Raw genomic sequence first — 20,932 nt, forward strand, 5'->3', positions numbered from 1 at the left:
ATCAGTATCCCTCTTCCGGTTTTTTGCAAAATAAGTTCATACTTCTACACTTCCATGACAGAAGCCAAGTTTTGTGCCTCCTGATGGAAAATCAGGAACTGTTGCTTTTCGCTATAGCCTAACCTATCCAAGAGTATAGCAAAAATACATGCCCTTTTATCTTATTAACGAACACTGAATAAATAAATAATTTTATCTTATGAACAACCATTGAAAATATAAATAACAAATATAGATAATACGTTTTAATATGTTATCAGTATCAATTAAAATCGTATTAACAATTGATTTCTTAAGTACCGACCCTAATTTTTATCAATAGCAATTAATGCTGAAGTACTAATTTTTAATTTTTATAAACGCGAGTCACTACGCTTTGATAAATTCATTTATATTTCATTAAATATTACTGGCATTCGTACATAGAATGGTAGTATAAATTGTATAGTTTATAGCCCGTGTGAACGGAGCCTTATACCTGCTATCGGAAGTATCGTCTACGGAATAGGTATATTTTTTAATTTAAATCTTAAATTGCAATCAACAAACATATATTTTCCGGTTCAACAAAACAGTTACTAAACTTAATTGTAAATTTGAAAAATCAATGGTATAATTTAAGAAAGTATAAAATCAAAAATAATTATTTACATTTTATCCCTTTTTTATACACTGTTTAAATAGACAAAAATAAGAGTAATATTTATTTCACGGAACTTACTTGACTTCTTCAGTGCCAACACAACTATCAACAAACAAGAATCTTATTTTCATATATGTTGACGTTTGACCGCGTAGCAAGTGAAAGTGTCACGTCAGTCGAAATACTGTCAGATTCCTGATAGACTTTATATTTGTTGGCTGCATTTTAATTTAAAGTTCTGGTAAATTAGTATTTTTTTTATAAATATCCGAAATAATAGTTAATAAACTATCGTAGAGATAATAAAAGTATATATTATTCAAACATTATTTTTAGTTTTAGGTTAAAACCGGGAAGATGGGTGTAAAACCTGCAATTGGAAGAAAATCTAACAAGAACCCCCCATTTTTCAGTCACGACTTCGTGATTCAAAATCATGCCGATATTGTTTCATGTGTAGTGATGGTGTTTTTGGTGGGATTAATGGTGCAGGTATGTTTCAAGTGAATGCCACGTAATGATCTTGTCGTAAGCGAAATTCCTTAATTTATGTATTTTTATCTATTACTTTGCAGTCGACAAGTCCAGTCGCTAGTTTATTTATCAGCCTGCACCATAATGTTACTGGGGTAGAACCTTCCCGTGAATTACCAAGAGGAGAACCTTTCTTATATGAAAGTGGTTGGAAAGATGCTTGTGCTATATTCTTTTATTCTTTGGTTTGCATCGTTATGCACGCTATACTCCAGGAGTACTTCTTAGACGTGAGTAATTACAAATAATTATTACATGATTATTTATGTTTGTATTAACTTGATATAAGAAATGTAACATATTGTTTTCAGAAAATATCAAAGAAATTTCATTTGTCAAAGTCAAGATTGTCTGCTCTCAATGAATCAGGTCAACTTATTGTATTTCAACTTATGACTTTGGTTTGGGGTGGAGATGCAATTCTTCGGGAAGGATTTATATTCAATATTTCACTATTGTGGGATGGTAAGAAAGCAAAAATTATAATCTAGGTCATTTTCGAATGTTTTATAATTTTATAAGTAATACTTTCAAATATTTATGATTGATTTAGATGAATGCTTGGGTGAAATGTATTGAGGTTAATCTTGGAAGTTAAAATTGTAGGTTGTATAAACCAAAGATTATTTAAAGATTGATATTATTCAATTTCATTTCAGGTTACCCAAACCATCCAATGAGCTTCCTTTTGAAGTTATGGTGGATAGTCCAAGCATCTTATTGGATTCATACAATCCCAGAATTGTACTTCCTGCGTATTAAGAAGGATGAATGGTCAGGACGCATTAGACACGCTATTGTAGCATTTTCATTTTTAGCTATGGCGTATTGTTTCCAGTAAGTGTCACAAATATTGCTAAAAAATTTCTCTTTTTGTTTGTAATGTGTTTTATATACTAAAATATTATCTTTAAATTCAGATTCCAGAGGGTTGGTGTTTGCCTGGTTGTCTTGCATTCCCTATCTGAATTTATTAGTCACACCTACCGCCTCAACAACATCCTACGCGGTGAAAAAGAAGACTATCTAGACAAAAGTAAGTTATTACATAATTTCAATGTTTCTTACAAATTTGAACATATTAATCAAATTTCTGTTTATCAACTTATTTAAGTTTAAGCATAATTTATTGGCCTAAATGATATTGCAGTAGATAGTTCTATTTTCATTGATATATATCGAAAATGATTTGAAAATACTTCAGGAGTTATTGAAATAATTAGAGTGATAATGTATATGCATGATATATTTTTTCAGTTATGGGGTTATTAAACGGCATTGTGTTTGTGGTTGTTCGTCTTTGCTCCTTGGTTCTCGGAGTATTAACTTTCTACTTTGGAGTGGCTGGTGCGGCACCATTATTGCTACGTGTTGGCGCCCTATCAGTCCTTGTTTCATTCCAGGTATTTATTAAACATATTTAATATCCATTCTTAGAGATTTTATTTATAAATTCATTAACAATTGTTACTTGAACCTTATCTGTCTGATGGTAAAAAGGTATTGTATCAAAAAAATTATTCTATTCATGGGTTTACATTTACATAAATAGTACAATTGTTTTTTGTTTGATAAACCAGATTACTATACAAAGTGTTTTTTAACGTCAATAACATTTGAATATAATTGTTACAGGTGTACTTGATGTTCAATTTCATTTCTGAAGCTATTAAGCAACGCCAAGAAGCTCGTCAGCTTGCTCAGGCACGGCCAAAGAAGGAGAAAAAGGAAAAACCTAAGAAAGAAAAAGGTTTGTTTTCTATCCATCAAATGCAATAGTATTCAAGCACTAATTGTAATGTGACTAATATTTTTTAATATATTTGCAGTAAAAAAAATCCACAACGAGGAGTCAGACCTGCCCGAGGTTGATCAAAACACAAATAAAACTCTTCGACAAAGGCAAGCCGCTACTGTCAAGACTAAGTAAACGCGCACATTGTACCCGTCAACTTAGGAATAACATAGGTTGTCCCCTTCAGACTTTAAATACACATTTGTTCTTCCCAAATATTTTTAGTTTAACTTCCTTGAATGTCTATGCACAAAGGGAACTGTGTATTATAATATGTGTCTATAATAAAAATACCTAGGATAAGACATCCTTAAAAACGTCTAATGAAATTTTTGTCTGAGATTGGTAATTATACAATTTTTAAATGCATGTTTGAGTTCATGACAATTGATTTTACCACCCTATAGTAACAGTTGTATGAATGTAATGCGGTGTCGAGATAATTGAAACTGTCATTAGACTATGAAGCGCACTATTGTCATTATGTGTAGTGGAAACAGGGTTGTAAAAAATATCTCTTTAAAATGTAAAAAATCTTAAAGTATAGGTTAAAATGTTGTTTATATGAATATATTGATAAGAATTTTACAGTACTGTGTTTGTACACATAAAAAAAACTAAAATTCCATGTTATAATTTTGTGCATTTTTATTAATATTTTCTATCTTGAATTCCAATATGTTGTTTTTATATACTTTATATTTTATTTTTTATAGACTTTATACTTCGATGTCTTGACCATATCTATTTTTCTATGACAATAGAAATTTTCTATTGCACTTCACAATGATATTTCGGTGCTTTTTTCGTCTACTATACTTAACAATTTTAATATATACTGTTTATATATATAGTCAACGATAATTCAGGACCTAATGCATGCAGTTATTTTAGAAATGAATTAATTTTAAACTGTGAGAGTGAATCCATGATTGTTGTTATACTCGTAACTGAATTAGACGTTTATGTAATTATTCTTCTTAAAATGAAATTGTGCTCATAAATTATTATAAAATTTCCACGAGGAATGTCAATTTTTAAAAGCTTGATGTTACTTTGATTTCTGAATAAAATTTGGTAACAAAATGGTTATTTTGATTTTAATAAAGAAGTGTTGCCTATCTTATAGTAATCCGTATTCGATAATATCCGTTGTAATACAAATTATAATCTAAGCAATGGCTTATTTTATAAGATTATTGTTTTATCAACTCTTCATATTTTGATACCACAATAACGAATTCAAAATCAAATATTTTTTACGTAATTGATCCGTCATTTTATTGATAACAAATAAAAATTTAAAACTAATATTATTTTTTTCACAAGTCTAATTAAAGTTAAGTCCTTAAATATATACCAAAACGCATTAAAATTAACTATTGTATAAATCAGCATTTCCGTGTTGAATCGCAATTCCGATCCCATAAGCAAAAAGAACCAGTCTCCTTTAATTTAATGTTCTCTTAGTCATCTTAATGACTATGGCAGGTAAGTGTGTTTAAGTTCACAATTATTTCTATAACTGGTCTCCTATGCCTGCTAACTTCCCGTAAGGTGGCGTGTTATATATGTTGGGCTAACTTCCTTTCACCACTTATATGCAGACGACTATTAAATCTATCATTAAGTAAAAGATTTACCTGCAATTGTTAATATAATCTGTGTGATAAATTACCTAAAATTGCTAAACGATCTAAATCTTTTGTATTAAAGATAAACCCTACGAAAAGATAAATAGTAAATATCATACTGATTTAATATCTGTTTTCTTGGATGGTGGGATATTGGACATAGCAGACATTTTTTTGATCTACAGCTTATACCTGCATGATAAATGCTTGCTCTGTACATTCGATTATATTTGGAAAATTGAGATATTGAATCTGTCTTTATTTTACAAAAGAGAGCAATCCGGTTTGTTTATAATCTTGGAGCTAGAGACTCTCTTCGGGATGTTTTTAACAAAGTAGGAATACTGACTGTTGCGTCGCAATATATTTACAACAATATTATGTATATTCACAGTAACATTAATCACTTTGATAAAATCAGTGATAATTATTGTATGTGCACTAGGAGTAAGGGTAAACTTATAACGCCAAGTTTCCAACTCCGCAAAGTCAATAGATCCCTCTTGGGGCAAGGTATCCGTTTCTATAATAAAATTCCGCAGATATTTTTAACTTTGCTGTTGCGTAAATTCGAATCGTTTGTAAAAAAATACATTGGTAAAGAAAAAGCATGTTTATTTGATACAAGATTTTATAGATGATAAAAAATGTGGAGTTAATACCTGTTGACTTCCAAGCAGGATATATTAATTTAAATAATCGTATTTAACTAACATTACTTTGTATTTTTTAAATGTTAAAAAAGAGTACTCGAATAAGGTTTATTTTGATTTTTGGTCTTCGTAAATATGATCACATCTCCTAATTTCGTAAAAAGCTCAAGTGGCTCCTAATCTTCTTTTAAATTTATAAGTTCCACGTATAATCAAAGTGGATGTTCTGAAGATAATTTACTTTTAAAATGTCTTTTCATTCGAACTCTTCATATAAACTACATATATACTAATTCCATTACCATTCAAACTATTCGTCTAATTCGTAAAGTTGGTCTCACATGAAGTTCTGCTTTCACTAGTGCGTCGGTGCACCCAACTAGGTACCAGCTTCGATTTGAACGTATTCAACGCAGAGTGGTTCGAATTATCGACGATCAAGCCCTTTCACCTTGGGCACACCACACACCTTGGGAATGAAACGATCGCCTCCTGGCTATTTCATCTCATATTAAATTGTTTATTTATATAATATATGAGACAAAAAAAAAACCCGCTGAGTTTCTTTCGCCGGTTCTTCTCAGGTCAGGGTATTTTCTTTTCCGAACCGGTGGTAGTGTTTCAATTGACCATCAATAAGAAAGTGTAATGCTTCTATATTGAATAAAGTTATTTGAGTTTTGAGTTTTCCGACCTGCTTGATCCTTGGGCTTTAGGTAGAGATGTTGGACCACTCTGCATTTTACAACATTTATCATGGACAATGTTCGAGGAATTGTTTGGATCAATCCTAGCTGCTGAATTTCACCTCCAGACGTCACGTCAAAATTCGAAGTTTAATCCGCACCATCTTGATATTCGAAAATCCACAACAGCGAGTTTTTAAAAGGTATTTTCTACCTCGCACATTCATTCTGTGAATCCCGCTATTGTCACCAGTTTTCCCCAATACATTTTTTAAAAGTCAGTAACACACTTAAAAATCACCCAAATGTGTCCATGGTCAGGATTAGTAACATTCCACTCTTGACTTATATTACTACTTATACCATAAAATAAATTTTAAAATATATTTTGCCGATTTTACTAATTTGTTGTAATTGCTAAGAGAACCTCGGCCATTTTACTCCAGTATATTTCCTTTGAGGAGATCGGAAAATATCAACATGGGTTGTAACATGTGTACCAAAAGTCAATTTTTAACAACAACTCCTTTGGGATTTGGTCAAAGTTGGATCGGAATAAAGTGGGTATCATGCTGAAACCGATATAAATAAGTAGGTTTGATCCTGAGTTATGATTAAACTATGTTAAATTTTCTGAGGAATAGTCTAAATTGAATCGGTAACGTATCATTAGGTTAAGAGAATTGTGTAGGATTTAGTGTCTTATATATGAAATCATATTCTATATTTTCAATGAGATATAAGTGACATTCAGGAATCATTACTAGTGCTCTTAAGTTTGGAAATGGCAGTGTGTAAATGCCGTGCCACTGAAAGATGTTTTTCTTGTGCCTCCTTGTTTTCGCACGTGCGTTTCGCATGCAGAAAACCTTCGTTAAGGTAACCCATGAGTAGGTAAACCGTAATATTCTATTTATAATACCTAAATTAAAGTTAATATTTTACTCTTGTACAAACTTATTTTTACGAGACAAGTGACTTTATCTTTAACATGTTAATTATTAGAGCTGTTTAATTTTATAGTTCATTGTTTTGCAGTTATAGTCAAGATTATTATTTCTACGTTTTACATAAAACAATACTCTACATTTACTAAGTGCACATTTGTTATTCCAGAAAACTGAAAAAAAATCTTATCATTTAACAGTAAAATTGGCGCTAGGTCTGCAGTCTATTTGGCCAGCCATTAAGTTTAGGAGATACAATGTTTTTTTCAAAATTGATAATAATTTAAAAGAAAAACAACAGAAAATTTAGTATTTAACAATACTTTAATTTTGCTAGAAAATCGCCATCTGTCTTTGAATCTCAAAACTGTCTGGATGCCTATTTTTAGTACAAGAATTTGTATTAATAATTATTCAGCGATTAAAGAGTTCTCCTGAATATGAAAATATGATAGAAATACCTATCATCACTGCAACATCATGCAGTTGAATACAATATGACATCAAATTAACCACAACCTCGTCTAACTTTATAGTTAGTGACAACGGTCCACTTACGCTTCGGTCTTCTTTCTCTCATTATTCCGGGTACCTATTTTGGAGGCCGCATAGGCGAGTCACTATCGGGGCGTTACGGTAACATGCACAAGCGATCCTGTGACGTACCCTGAAAAGATGAATTAAACCGGTGATTTTTTGGTACACTCAGCACTGTCGAGTCCCACCTACTTAATTTTAGGGAAGGGCGGAATTTCGTTTTTCAAGAAAACTAAAAAAAAAGTACGTTATTACCTGGCACACCTTTAAATGTTATTTGCAGGTAAATTTCTTGAATTGCATTTAAAAATTAAGCCTAATCGCCTATCTATAGGCGTTTTTATGATTGAGATTAATTTATTTTTATAGTATATTAATTATAACCACGACTATAAAGGAGAACCCTTTTAGCTAATAGTTAAAGTTCGGTTATAAAAACATATCTTGACGTTTAATCTATTTCCTTATTCGAAGGTGTTTTGCTTTAGGCAAGAGTGTTACTATTATTATTTAGCAGAGTATACCAATATTGTCCTATTTTAAGTGTTGGGATAAATAATATAGTTACACTTCAAGTGTAGGCATTATTGGCACTTTGGTATTATTCTGTAGGGACGTAGGTTTATTATAGATATGAATATTACGGACTCAGGACTTGTTCATATAAATTTGCACGATTATATTGTAATTCCTAATTCTACTATTAAATGTTGTAATTCAATATTAATTAAGAAATAAATGTATCACAATCAAACTAAAAATATCATATTATGTATATTTAAGTAGTTTCAAAACTAATAAATAAGTAAAAAACCAAATTAAGATGGTAATGGTGGTTTAAACATTTTTTATGTACTCGGAACTAAAACTTTATTTTTCCTTAATCGTAAATTTACATTAGGTTTTTTGTCATTATAATTGCTGCGGATTTTAAAAGATTACACAATTATGCATAATGTTTTTATATATTTTTTGGGAATATGTTAAGTATCTAATTGAAAGTTCCTTTGAAGAGTTATGTTTGTTTAAACGTTCGGAAATCACAAAAAATTTAAACAAATAAAGATATAACTATAATTTTATAAATAACAAGAAAACATATATTATTTGGTGGTAGAGCTTTTTGCAAGCTCATTTGGGTAACCCACTCAGCGCTTATTCTACTGCCAATACTCATTATTGTTATGTTTGGATTTAAAGGGTGACTGAGCCACTGTAACTGCCCAAGGGGCATAACATCAGAAGAATTTTATCTCTCAAGTTTCTTCGGTGCATTGTTTTTCTTAAGAATTGGTAATATTTCTTTCGGCGTCATTGTCTATGGGCAATGGTGACCACTTACCATTAGTTGGCCTTTACCATCCACATAAATTAAATAATAATAAATAATATATATCATCTTCTCGCATGTCTATTGCTCATGATAATAGATAATCAATTTTATTACACATAAACTTAATTTATTAACACAGTAGTAAAATGTATGTTTTATTAATTTTAAAGCAAATTAATTTATTTCTTTAGCCTTCGTCCTAGGCGTCATTTTGATTTTTCCTAATCGTAATTTCAATTTTAAATATCTTAAAGAAAATATTTATTATAATTTAAAATTAACAAGCAAAACGTTCTCTCCAAAAAACAAAAATGAAATCATATCACCAAATTGTAATCGTATTTTAATACATAAAAATAAAATAGTTCCTTATTTTTCTATAGTATTTTTACACATGTAAAAATTCACACGTAAAAAAAATAAAATTCAACGGTATTTTCAAATTGATTAGTAATTTTTTTAATTACTTACTAGAAAGTACACTAAAAAGTTTACCTATTTCTAATGCAATAAATGCATTAAATTTTGTATTGTGTATCAGAAAACATAAAACGACAGAAATCGATTCTAGTTATAGAAATTGGTGTACTAGTTAATTTACTTTATTGAGCTCTACATTTTTTATAAGTTAGATATTAGCTCTTACTAGCTCGGACCGTTATCAGGCGTACTTACGAAAATGTTCGCATCCGCGCACATGACTTCAAAGTTGGTAGGTAAAGTATATAAATGCTAAGTATGGACTCGAAAAAGCCAGTTTCATCCCGGCAACTGTGGAAGCACAACGTCAGCATGCAACGCATCACTCTGTTAGTGTTCGCAGCCATCGTGGCCATGGCTATGGCAGGTTAGTGCCCCCCAGTTTTTTCTATCACTCTGGCTGACTCAATGGTTGTGTTTTCCTTTTTATTTGGAATTTATATGAGTAATATCCGATTTAGTTTAGTTAAGGCTATTGTAATCTTTGTATTTTTATATCCCTTTTCATTAACTTTTTATTGAACTATTTTGAATTATCAGGCTTGACGTATTTACTTGACATTAAGCTCCTACGTTAAGCTTTTTTAAGATGCCCGTTTTCAGAAAAGCTATTTATTTGTTTAACTCAGTTAATATATTAAATATAAATAGATAATAAGAAATATACCAAATAAATTAAAAATGAAGCCATTACTAGTTTCAAAGCATAATGTAACTATGTATATATTCGGCAAAAAATCTACGTTTTCAATATTTTATTTTATTGAAAAAGCAGACAAAGAGACTAATAAATTTGTAAGTTCAATGTCATTGATTTTGCGGGACACCGTCTGGCTGCTGAGACTTATACATTTTTAGGAGGACATATTATTTGATGCAGTTATCTTATTGGTAGCTTCCGATGATGAAAACAACGATAAAATTGAATTGTTTATTTATTAATTATGTTTATTGTGGGCATTCATATATGTTTATAAATATACAACACTTTGCAAGCATTAAATATTATTAATTATGTTAAATAAATGCCTAGTTTTACAAAAGTTTGGAAGGTTACGTGACTACCTATATTTACTTCCTTTTTTTTAATTTTCTGGTTCTGTACATAATAATTACTGTTGTTGTATATTATGTGTTGTTGCTGTATATAATCAGTTAGGCATGAGTTTAATAGTAATGATTGTATTGATTAAACAATGCAGTTAGTTTAAACTATACATTTTTATTGCTTGAAATACTGTTTAATTTTCATTCAAAAAATAGGAATTGCGATTCTACATGGTGATTCTTAACTTTGATTGAAATATATTGATTGAAGTTATCTATGAAAATTTTTCTTACGGTTTAGGCTAGTATTGTTTTTTTTATCAATTAAATTATTTTATTATAAACTCTTTCGTAACATATACTATATGTAATTTGTTAATTTTATAGATAATTATGGGTTAATTATGATATTTTGAACCTCCTATATTACTTGGTAAAAGGTTAAGTGCTTTTTGTACAGAATATAGCTTATACTTATTTATAAAATATTCAGATTATTCAATTATTGGTTTTATACGAAAGTTTCTAAATGAAATAATATTTTGGGTATCAAGGAAAATTTAGATGTAGCAGTTAATATTTTAGATAATATTAATAATCAAATATAATTGGTTATCGATTCACCGGTGAAGTCATTATAGACGGAAGGTTATTTTGAACCTCACGAATTGTCTGTTGTTAAGTTAGTGATGATCTCAATGGCTTTACTGATTACCACATCCTTGGATGGGTATTTATAAAATAGTAATAAATTGTGTGTATTCAAATTTTATTTCGATAATTCAGGTAATCATGTATGTTATTTTGAAATTTGTTTACTACGTATGACAGTAGAAAAGTAACTACACTACCTTACAGTTGTTGAGTATAATTTCTACTAGTTTCTTCCAACTAATATGAAGGTTTCTTTACGGTGTGTTTATCAAGCGATGAGCTCGGGACTGTAATCATATCATAAATTTAGTATGAGAGAAATTCTAATCCGTATTTATCCCAATTCGAATCCGTTACACATTCAGTAAAGATTTATTCGATAGGGTTTAATTTAATATACAGGGTTATTGGTAATTCGACGTATATTCGTGATAGTGGGACTTTTTGCATTTTTGAGCTATCAAGTTTTTTAGCTTTTTTCAAAATTTGTCAAAAATGTAACATCAAAATTTTTTTTAAAAAAAGTATCAATTAAAATCTAATTTTTTCTTTTGTTTTATAAAATCGATTACACAGTGGATATTCGTCAATATTTAAACAATAATTATCGGTCCAAATTTAAAATGAGATGAAAAACGAAATTAATTTAATATTTTTTTGATTTTCTTTCCTCAAATAAGTCTTTAAAACTAAATAAAAGCCGAAATAAAATGACCAGAAAGGACGCTGGTGGGAATTCGTATTCGAACGTGAACGAATTTGTACTATAGCTCGCTTTTTTAAATTCCCACACAATTAACTAAAAGTAATATCCAATGAAAAAAAACTTACTTAATTATTTAACTAACTTAAATACTTAATACAAATTTAAAATAAAATTTAGAAACAGAAACAGTTCAATAGGTGGGTGAGTTTGGTAAGACATTTTGTAAAATAGCCTAAATAAAATATTAATAAGCGAATCCGAGAAACTCTTTATAACAGGGCACAGCACACACATGTTCTACAGTAAATAATGTAATAATCCTTACTATTTATCTATTTAGGATATTATTGCAAAAAGTCACCCCTATCACCAACGGACATACGTCGAATTACCAATAACCCTAGTACTTTTATTAATTTAGACTAACTCAAAAATAAGAAAGTGAATTCTACTACGTAAAATAGTCAAGATAAAAGTTTACTGTGGAAAAACAAATATTTATCAGTATGTAGTGGACTTTTTTCGGATATAAATGTAATTTCCAAAGTTTGTCCGTTACAAAAATATTTTTTGAATTATTATTTTGAATTTGAAAAAAAAAATCGTATTTATGTTTTACAGCAGGGCAGTACTATGTTCCTCGTTCGTACTACGTAATAGATGCTGAGGGTCACGCGTCTGCCCCGGTGCCCCTACGGAGGTTACGACGTTCCCTGAACCCCTACCCGTACCCCTATGGTGGCGGTAGCAGTGCCAACGCTAATGCAAACGCGAATGCTCGTGCTGACTCCAATGGCTGTAAGTAGATTAGATATATGTTTATAACACTTAACATAAATATAAAAGACGATTCAAACTTAATTTGGAAGATATAGACACCCAATAATAGTTTATAATAAGCAATCAAATGTAAAAAAAATAAGAATTTCAAAATCACTAAAGTTACTAAAATTGTATACTCCCACTTAAAATTGTTCGTAATTAATAATGTATTGTAAACAAAAAAATATCTAACCAATAAAAAAGTTTGAAACTTCATGTTATGAAAAATGTTATTTTCATAATGAATATCTCTTTTCTCTCCTACATTTGCTCGTGTGCCTTTGGTATTTGGACCTAGAGTACATATCAAGCGTGTTTGCAATCCACTCTACAAAGTCAAGTAAGTGTCCATTCACTCAAGTTTATGTTCCCGTTGGGTGTTAATAAGCAACAAGAATTCCACTCTCAGAACATGAAATTGTTTGATAGGAATCTGAGATAAAAATGATTAATGATTATGATGATATCTATGTTGGTAATATGATTGATAAAGATAAATAATACTCGAATTAATAGCAACAACATCTTACGGTATCAAAATAGCTTTATTAGTCTTTTATTGAACACAGATGTATCTTAATTGTAATAAACCGTAAAATTGCATCCGTTAAGTGTTTCCAACATTATTTCTGTAACTAATTGATAATTGGTTGTTTGGTGCATATATTTGTGTTCATCGTGATACGAATCGCGTTTTTATATACAAAAAAGTAATGTATAAAAATATATACTTCCGTGTTTGTTATGCTACATCGCTCATCTCAAGTAGAGTCACTACTTGAGTTGTTTTACTTAGACAATGGTTTTCAAGTACAAACTCATTTCCGTTAAGTATTAATTACAGGAAATGATAAGCGGAAAGCTTGAGTAGTTTTTCTTCTATGATAACTTTTTAGTTGAATTATTAAAATTATCAAAAATTCATATTAAAATATAATCAACTTCATTAATAAACACGTCCAGTTTTTTCCATAAAACTAATTACGCATACCACGCATTTCTCAGAACATGGCGTGAAGACAGCTTTTAAGTTTATATATAGAATGCAGTAGTTGCAATTCATGGTAACACATTCGTATTCGTGTTTGAGTTGTCGTTTGTAACGCTGTATAATGGAGCACTTCACAACTTCGAATATAAATATGTACCTCAGAAATGCTATGAAGAATATTAATGTGGAGTAATTGCAAACACATACAATACATGGAAACAGTGAAACAATACTATTTCCTACTTAAATATAAATTGAGTTTGTAAGTGCATAGATTTGAATAAGTGTTGCGAAGTTAACAATTGCATATAAGTGCATATGACAATTCTATTACACTTTGTTCTGAGGTTTCCAGTAACAGTAGAATAGAACGTGGAGAGCAAGTTGAATTGCCGCCGGCGACGACCGTCTCCGTTCGACTAACGGTTCGAAACCACCGGTCGCCGCTTATTAAATCTAAGACCTGCATAAAAAGCGTTTTGCTCTCGTTTAAAGTAGACCAACGTATTGATATCGTTTTTAATTTACTAGACACACTATACATGTCTGATGAAGAAAAAACTAATTTAAAAGATAATTATTGATGGAGAAAATTATTATCTTACAATTTCAAATATATTATTTACTTATCATTGTCTAAATTTAGACAATGATAAGTAAATAATATATTACATTTAAATTTATTTAGCGCACAATTGAACAATAAGTTTGAACTTTTATGAACGATCTATTTAAAATAAAAGTGAGTCATATAACGTTGCTAAGTTAAAAAAATATATGTACAAAAACAATAATATTTATTTTCAAACATGTTCAACCAGTTTTAACGGATTGTGTTGATTGCGAATATTTGCGTTATTACAGAATGCAAATATTTTAATTGCTATTTTGCTACGATTTGCTTAAAACTAATGATAATGTAATATTTTAATAAAATTTCTACATGAGAAGAATAATGATTTGTAACATTTTTAGTTTTTAATAAACAGGATTAAAATTCATGCATGCTTGAATTTATTTAATTTTTCTTAATTTAGTTTTTTTTTATATTTTCAGCGGGAGCCAGCGCTAATGCCAACGCGAATGCCAACGCTCGCGCCACTAGTGGATGGCAATTACCTACTTGGGCTTACGGCTCTGGAAACCCCAACGCTCTCAGGTTAATGTTCTATCATTTTTTATATTATTAGTTTTTAGTTATCTCTTATTTGCGTAAAAATATATCAAACTACGTGTACAATAAAAACACGGTTCTTAAATATCCGAAGGCTAGACAAAAGGCTTCACACATTTTGGATGTAACAACTGGTTTGGCGCTTATTCTGCTTTACAAAAAACAAACTTAAAAAGTACATAATATTTTCATAATTTTATTCCAGCATTTGTTATAAATATTTGATAATCAAATATTGTAATAAATCGTAATTAATGTTAATGTTTTCTTAGAATTATCTTGTAACAATAGAAACTGCTAGTCTTTTTTTTATAAATTGCACAAAAATGTTTGAATATAGTATAAGGTATTTACATATTACTTCACTAACTAACTATTTTTGTCTTTCATAGGCACTAACTGAAAGTGACATAAAGAACAAACTAATTACACGGTGTCGGCTCATCCATCCAGACGTATTTTCCATCAGTTGCAAGCACGCGCCGCCTTGGGCCTGCGCGTCGCCGTGCAACTGCCGGAAGATCTATTTATTGTATTTAATATTCTGTACTAATAAAGGTGTTTTAATTGTTACACAGCATTCTTTATTTTCATTACAATCGTCTTCGAAACAAATATAATAAATACATCAGTGCTAATAATTATTACCTAGAACAGAGTAGTAACTAACATTAATATAGTGTATTGTAGTAAATATAATGTTATCGATGCAATATTAATAAATCTGTAAGCTTAAATTACTCTTATGACTTTATTGTGTTGTATGACTAATATTTGGTTACATTTTTTAAAATGTAATTTAAAATTGAGCTTTTGTGGGTTCCATGAAAGAGACTTAATTGAAAAAATAAAGTATTTTCAAAGATTTGACATATATATAATATTTTTATGATATAGGTCTTTAACGATATCTATATAATGTTATAAATGTCAAAGTAACACTGTCTGTCTGTCTGTCACACTTTCACGACCAAACCGCTGAACCGACTTTAATGAAATATGGTATTAAGCTAATTTAAACTCCAAGAATGAACATGGGCTTCTTTTTTTCTCTAACACATGACCACCAACACCCTAAAACATGTTTTGAGCGAAACGAAGCGGCGGGCGACTAAAAAATAATAAAGCAGCAAAGCACTATCAGATTAATAGTCTAGTCATTATATACTCGACATTCAAAAGTGAAAATGAAATTAAAAAGCTAATTCTTTGATATGTTGTAAGATTTTCGGGGCGCTTTGATAGGATACAAAATATGTAAATAAAGCAAAATATTACGGAACACACGCAAGAAATTGCATCGTTGCATCTACATTCAATGACGAAGAAGTAGGAAAAATGGATAGCGTATGGAATAGCTTAATTTGTTAAATCAGCAAACAAATGGAGGATATACCACGATGTTTTTTTCTAAAATAGGTAGGCGAACGGGAAAAAGAACCACCAGGTGGTAATTGGAAACCATCGCACATAGAAATTGGTGTCGTAAGACATTTTAAACGTTCTTTACACTTCCAATGTGTCTGTGCTATCAAACCGGAATATGACAATACGAAGTATTGCTACGTGGCAGTAGATTATAAGATGAGTAGGTGGTGGTAGACTAGATGACGACAATAATAGCAATGAGAGACGAAAGAAAACTATATTAAGATAAACTGTACTTATCATGATATGCAGGCGTACTTTAATACTTCTTAATCTGACTAATGCTGCAACAACTGCTAACGTATTATGCTGAAAATATACCCAAAAAGCAAGTCACTATTGTGGAAAACATTGTCAATGTGTCAATTGTCAGATGTTCTAGTGTACGACTACTCCACTGTGGTGTGAATAATCTTTTTGGATTGCATGAAAAAAATGGCAGCGTCGGACGTGAAGTCAGCTATAGTAATAGACATCTAAAAGTTCTGAAATTTTCTATAATAAGTAAATAAAAAATGAAACTGCAATTCACACATAATATACCTAGATATAATAACGAAACAAATAGTGTTTGTGCTAGTGGTAGAAACATAGAAAAGCACTTGGGAAAAATGAAACCATATGCTCAGTCATATGTTGTCATTTTTCTTTAGAACCAACTGACTTTTTATATGAAATTAATGAATTTATTATACATATACATAATACACATACATAACATTAATTACCTGTGTTAGATAAGTTTTTAAAGAATTGCTAAACCTCTATCGCCGTGTTGATTGTTCCTTATAAAAAATAATAGCAATAGTTTTATTTACAATTTTGGAAACAAGATTACATGGTCAAGTAGTTATAAATTATTAAGAGAATATCATCAGTCAATATTTTTACTGCCTAAATATTTTTACTGCCTAGAATGTACTCATTTGTAAAGCTTTGGGTTTGTAATTTCTACGATGTTTATATATAGCGCGAATTACCCTCTTCTGTAGGATCAAGATTGTTTTTATATCGGCTGCATTACCCCAAAGTAAAATGCCATATACCATTATACTGTGAGAGTAACTATAGAATGTGAATGTTGCCGAATGTGTCTACTTGCCAACTTACTAAGGATTTTAAGGGTTCTCATTACAATTTACTATCTAAAGTTAAAACAAGAAATTCTGTGTTTCTACATGTAATGTCTAATGTCTTTTTACAAACAAATTTTACTTTTGATGTCGTAAATTTAATTTATTTTGTTTTTTCTTATTTAGAAGCAGGTTAGTAATATTCAATTTATCTGATATTTAATATTTATATTATTTCAGGTCTCAGACGATTGAACTAAATATCGGAGATCTGAGCTAACATTCTAGATTTTCAAGTCCTTTTTTATATAAAATATTCATCTCGTACTTAGGAAGGAATAATTATGTTTGTCGCCAAGAAACTTCCTCGTACTAAAAAAAATCAAAATGTACTTAGCCTACAAACCCAAACCTTTACCTTGACAGTCTGTCTTTGAACAGATACATACGGCCTACTGTACATAATTATTATAAAATAAAAATGATAATTTGAATTCAATTAGTCCAAGGTTGTATTAAAACAGGGTACAGGGCGTGTAAAAATTTCGGGAGCTGTCGTTCGTGTGAGGGCCTCGCCATTAAATTGGACAAGAAAAGATTTGTCCTAGATTACTTATATGGTTTCTTAAAAATATTTTTTGGGGAAGAATAAGGTCGTCGGAAGACTGCTTGTGACCAGGTTTTTCTTATCCTTAAGACCGAATCTATTTATGAAACGTGAATAATAATCTAAATATTTGAAGATGGAAACATAAGCAATAATACTACTACTATATATACTAAGATTATATTGTGTGTTGTACACGACTGAAATGATAAAATTGGAATGCATTATTACTTAGACAATATTTTTAGAACATACATGTCAATATTGAAGAAAAACATTACTAAAGCATTCTTAAGTAATAAATGCTCCTCAAATATAAGTTTGATTGCGGTAACAAAAACGGCGCTATATAAATTTTCATAAGTTTAAGTTGCAAACAGGCAATAATGCAACCGATTATTCTTTCGGCAAGGCGAAATTTAATCTTATAATATAACAGGTAAAGGTACAGAAGGTAAAGTGATAAAGGATTTTTCAAATGATGTGCAATATAGGTATATATTTGTATTTAGATATTTAAAGTATGTTTGTAACACAGTAGGTAGCTTGGATTTATGAAACAGTAATAACTAAACCTTTGTTCCAGTGCTGGAGAAACTCAACGTCAGTATGGTCCTGTATTGAGCGGACGCTCAGTAAGTGCCAGCTCCTCTGTAGGTCTCGACTCTTCAGGCAAGGGATATTATGACCAGTATACGTCTGTTAGCAATTAAATACTCCTTAATACACTATTTTAAAGTTCCTAAGACAAATGTCTTCAAACAATTTTATGTTCGTATCTTTATATGTTTTTATTACTAATTTATAATTATCTGTCATAAATATAAAATCTGGATGGATGTTATTTAATGATTAAATAAAACCAAATATATTTTTGTTTCCTTTTATTTCATCTAAAATTACAGTGCAACTAATACTGGTAAGAGAGCCTCTATAACATACCCGTAATAAATATATACAAATGGCATAATTTTCTTAATGTGCTGTCAGTATTATTATGTTGTGCTTAAGCACACAGGGCGTAAAATATTATTCACATTAAATAAAATTAATACGAAAGTAAGTATGTCAGGACATTTAACTGGGCAGCTTAACATATAATTAAGGTAAAATTACTTGCGCGGTAATTCTAATCTGTACTGAGGCTTATTGTAATTGTATCCAGAATCGGAAGGAGGTTGTCCTACTGGCTGAGGGGCGATGGGCACATGAGGTGGCGTCACAATCACAGCATCGTCTGTAAAACTAATATCACGTCCGGATGGCAAAAACTGCTGATTGTATTGACCATTATGGTACTGCTGTTGATAATTGTCTGGAACTCCATATTGTTGTTGAACATTCGGTACTCCATATTGAGCTGGTAACTTCATGCGACCGAACATGTTTTCTAAAAACGGAAATTTATTAGTAATTTTGGACCACCAGCCGTTTCCACCGACTTGATTACTTCCACTGCCACTGCCCCAAAAAATCCGCTGCGATGGTTCTAATCCAAAGTTTGGGTTGACTTCCACAAAGTAGGGATCATTAGGTCCTGTATTGTAGACTAGTTCTCTTTGTACGTTATAACTTACAACGCATCCTAAAATAAAACAAAAACTACTTTAATAATTATAACTAAACGTCAAAAATAATATAAATACAAATAAATAAAAGAATTTTAATTTCTAACCGATGAATATTAACAGAAATTAAAGTATACATACCTAAGAGACTACAAAACAAAATGATGGCAGATGCATTCATTTTCGCACGAGTTACTGAACCTCGACTGTGTGTCATTGTTGCCGGTGATGGCCTTTATACTGGCTCTGTTTACTCCTAAAAGAGGGCCTTGAAGAAAAATTCTCGTAACCCAATATTGAAAGTATGAGGTAATGCATGGTGAGGTAGCGGCTCACCCAGCGGCCGGCGGATGGCACGCCGTGGACAATAGGCGCGACATCTAGGTGACTCGTGCGCCGTCTGCATGCACAGGCTGTGACCAAAATACACTTTTCGTGATCGATACGCAGAAGCTGTCATGTACATAATAAAAACGGAGAGGACCAGTTTCGTAACTTACGTAAGATTACATTTCAATACATAATTAGGTATATGTATGGAGGTCATGAATTTACAACCCGCTATTTACTATGCGAAATTTGTTTATATAGAAAATTTTGATATAATGTTACACGCATGTTTTCTGATATTCTAAAAAAAGATTTGAAATTAAATATTTGTAACGTAAAAGATATAATATAAGTAGTTATAAACTGAATAACAATTTAAGGCATTCTAATGAAAATGCCTGTATTATATATTAAATATTTTTATTTACAAATTAACGTTTGTCGCACAGGCTGTATACGATAACTATTTGTGAAAAATTCACTCAAACGCGTTCGTGCGTGTTTACTCAACATAATCGGCATTATTCATAAGATAACAAGTATTTGTCTTCGATAGCTGTCACGGTATTGTCTTACGTAGCACAGAAGCGTTTTGCAAAACGTTGCTCAATACCAGAGCTTTACTCAAAGTGATCAATGAAAAAGGGTATCAATTAATCAAATGGAGAAATAATCATCAATATAAAGCTATATAGAAATCGTATATTATATAATCATATCGTATAGTATGAAATTGTATTACATAGAGAAATACATATTAATATTTTTTTAATATTACGATATTTTTATTTGAAAAGACTTGGAACCCATTAATCAGATTTTATCTTAAGATCTAGCTTCAATTTTGATTAACAAATTAGGAAAATGGTCAATAGGTCAATCTTTGACTTGTTTAACGTGACATTACAACAAATTGGATACAAAAATGACCAGATATTACTCATTAATTAATTATTTATTTCTATTTGACCTATTGCGTCAATAACATTCATATTACAGTATTCATATTAACGTTAAAGTGACCGCTATAAATTATTGAAAAAAGAAAGTTACGACACTAATGAGAGTAATTTAATTAGTATTAAACGTTCCGTTTATGTAATACTAGTTGTAGCCCGCGGATCCACCCTTTTTTTAAGGGATTGGTCGTTAGGCAAAAGAGCGACAAACAGACAGAGTTACTGTCACATTTATAATATGAGTATATATTTTCACCTTAATAATTATTTATCCGCTAGTATCGTTACAAAATAATTGTTATTTAAGAAATAATAGACGATAGTCTAAATC

At 30.5% G+C, this 20,932-nt stretch overlaps 3 protein-coding genes across 4 annotated transcripts; 2 read left to right on the plus strand and 1 right to left on the minus strand.

The window, feature by feature from the left end:
- The first annotated feature begins 724 nt into the window (after positions 1-724).
- On the plus strand, positions 725-4,062 carry LOC124530337 (translocating chain-associated membrane protein 1). Its single transcript, XM_047104477.1, has 9 exons — positions 725-884; positions 980-1,135; positions 1,219-1,407; positions 1,489-1,642; positions 1,837-2,014; positions 2,098-2,213; positions 2,435-2,580; positions 2,813-2,927; positions 3,007-4,062. Exons 2-9 carry the CDS (start codon positions 1,001-1,003, stop codon positions 3,105-3,107), a joined length of 1,134 nt encoding a protein of 377 aa, XP_046960433.1. The 5' UTR covers positions 725-884; positions 980-1,000; the 3' UTR covers positions 3,108-4,062.
- Positions 4,063-9,464: 5,402 nt separating this feature from the next.
- On the plus strand, positions 9,465-15,209 carry LOC124533632. 2 transcript variants are annotated; one of them, XM_047109040.1, is made up of 4 exons: positions 9,465-9,609; positions 12,271-12,447; positions 14,519-14,621; positions 15,029-15,209. In XM_047109040.1, exons 1-4 carry the CDS (start codon positions 9,492-9,494, stop codon positions 15,033-15,035), a joined length of 405 nt encoding a protein of 134 aa, XP_046964996.1. In that variant the 5' UTR covers positions 9,465-9,491; the 3' UTR covers positions 15,036-15,209. The 2 variants fall into 2 exon arrangements, with proteins under 2 accessions (XP_046964996.1, XP_046965003.1); XM_047109047.1 differs by having other exon boundaries at positions 9,486-9,609; positions 12,274-12,447.
- Positions 15,210-18,600: 3,391 nt separating this feature from the next.
- LOC124533627 lies at positions 18,601-19,592 on the minus strand. The gene is made up of 2 exons (XM_047109027.1): positions 19,454-19,592; positions 18,601-19,329 (listed from the first exon to the last, which is right to left on the minus strand). The coding sequence occupies exons 1-2, from the start codon at positions 19,527-19,529 to the stop codon at positions 18,857-18,859; spliced, it is 549 nt and encodes a 182-aa protein (XP_046964983.1). The 5' UTR covers positions 19,530-19,592; the 3' UTR covers positions 18,601-18,856.
- Between the last annotated feature and the right edge of the window lie 1,340 nt (positions 19,593-20,932).

The sequence above is a fragment of the Vanessa cardui genome, chromosome 1, assembly GCF_905220365.1.
Source record: "Vanessa cardui chromosome 1, ilVanCard2.1, whole genome shotgun sequence".
Taxonomy (NCBI): Eukaryota; Metazoa; Arthropoda; class Insecta; order Lepidoptera; family Nymphalidae; genus Vanessa; species Vanessa cardui.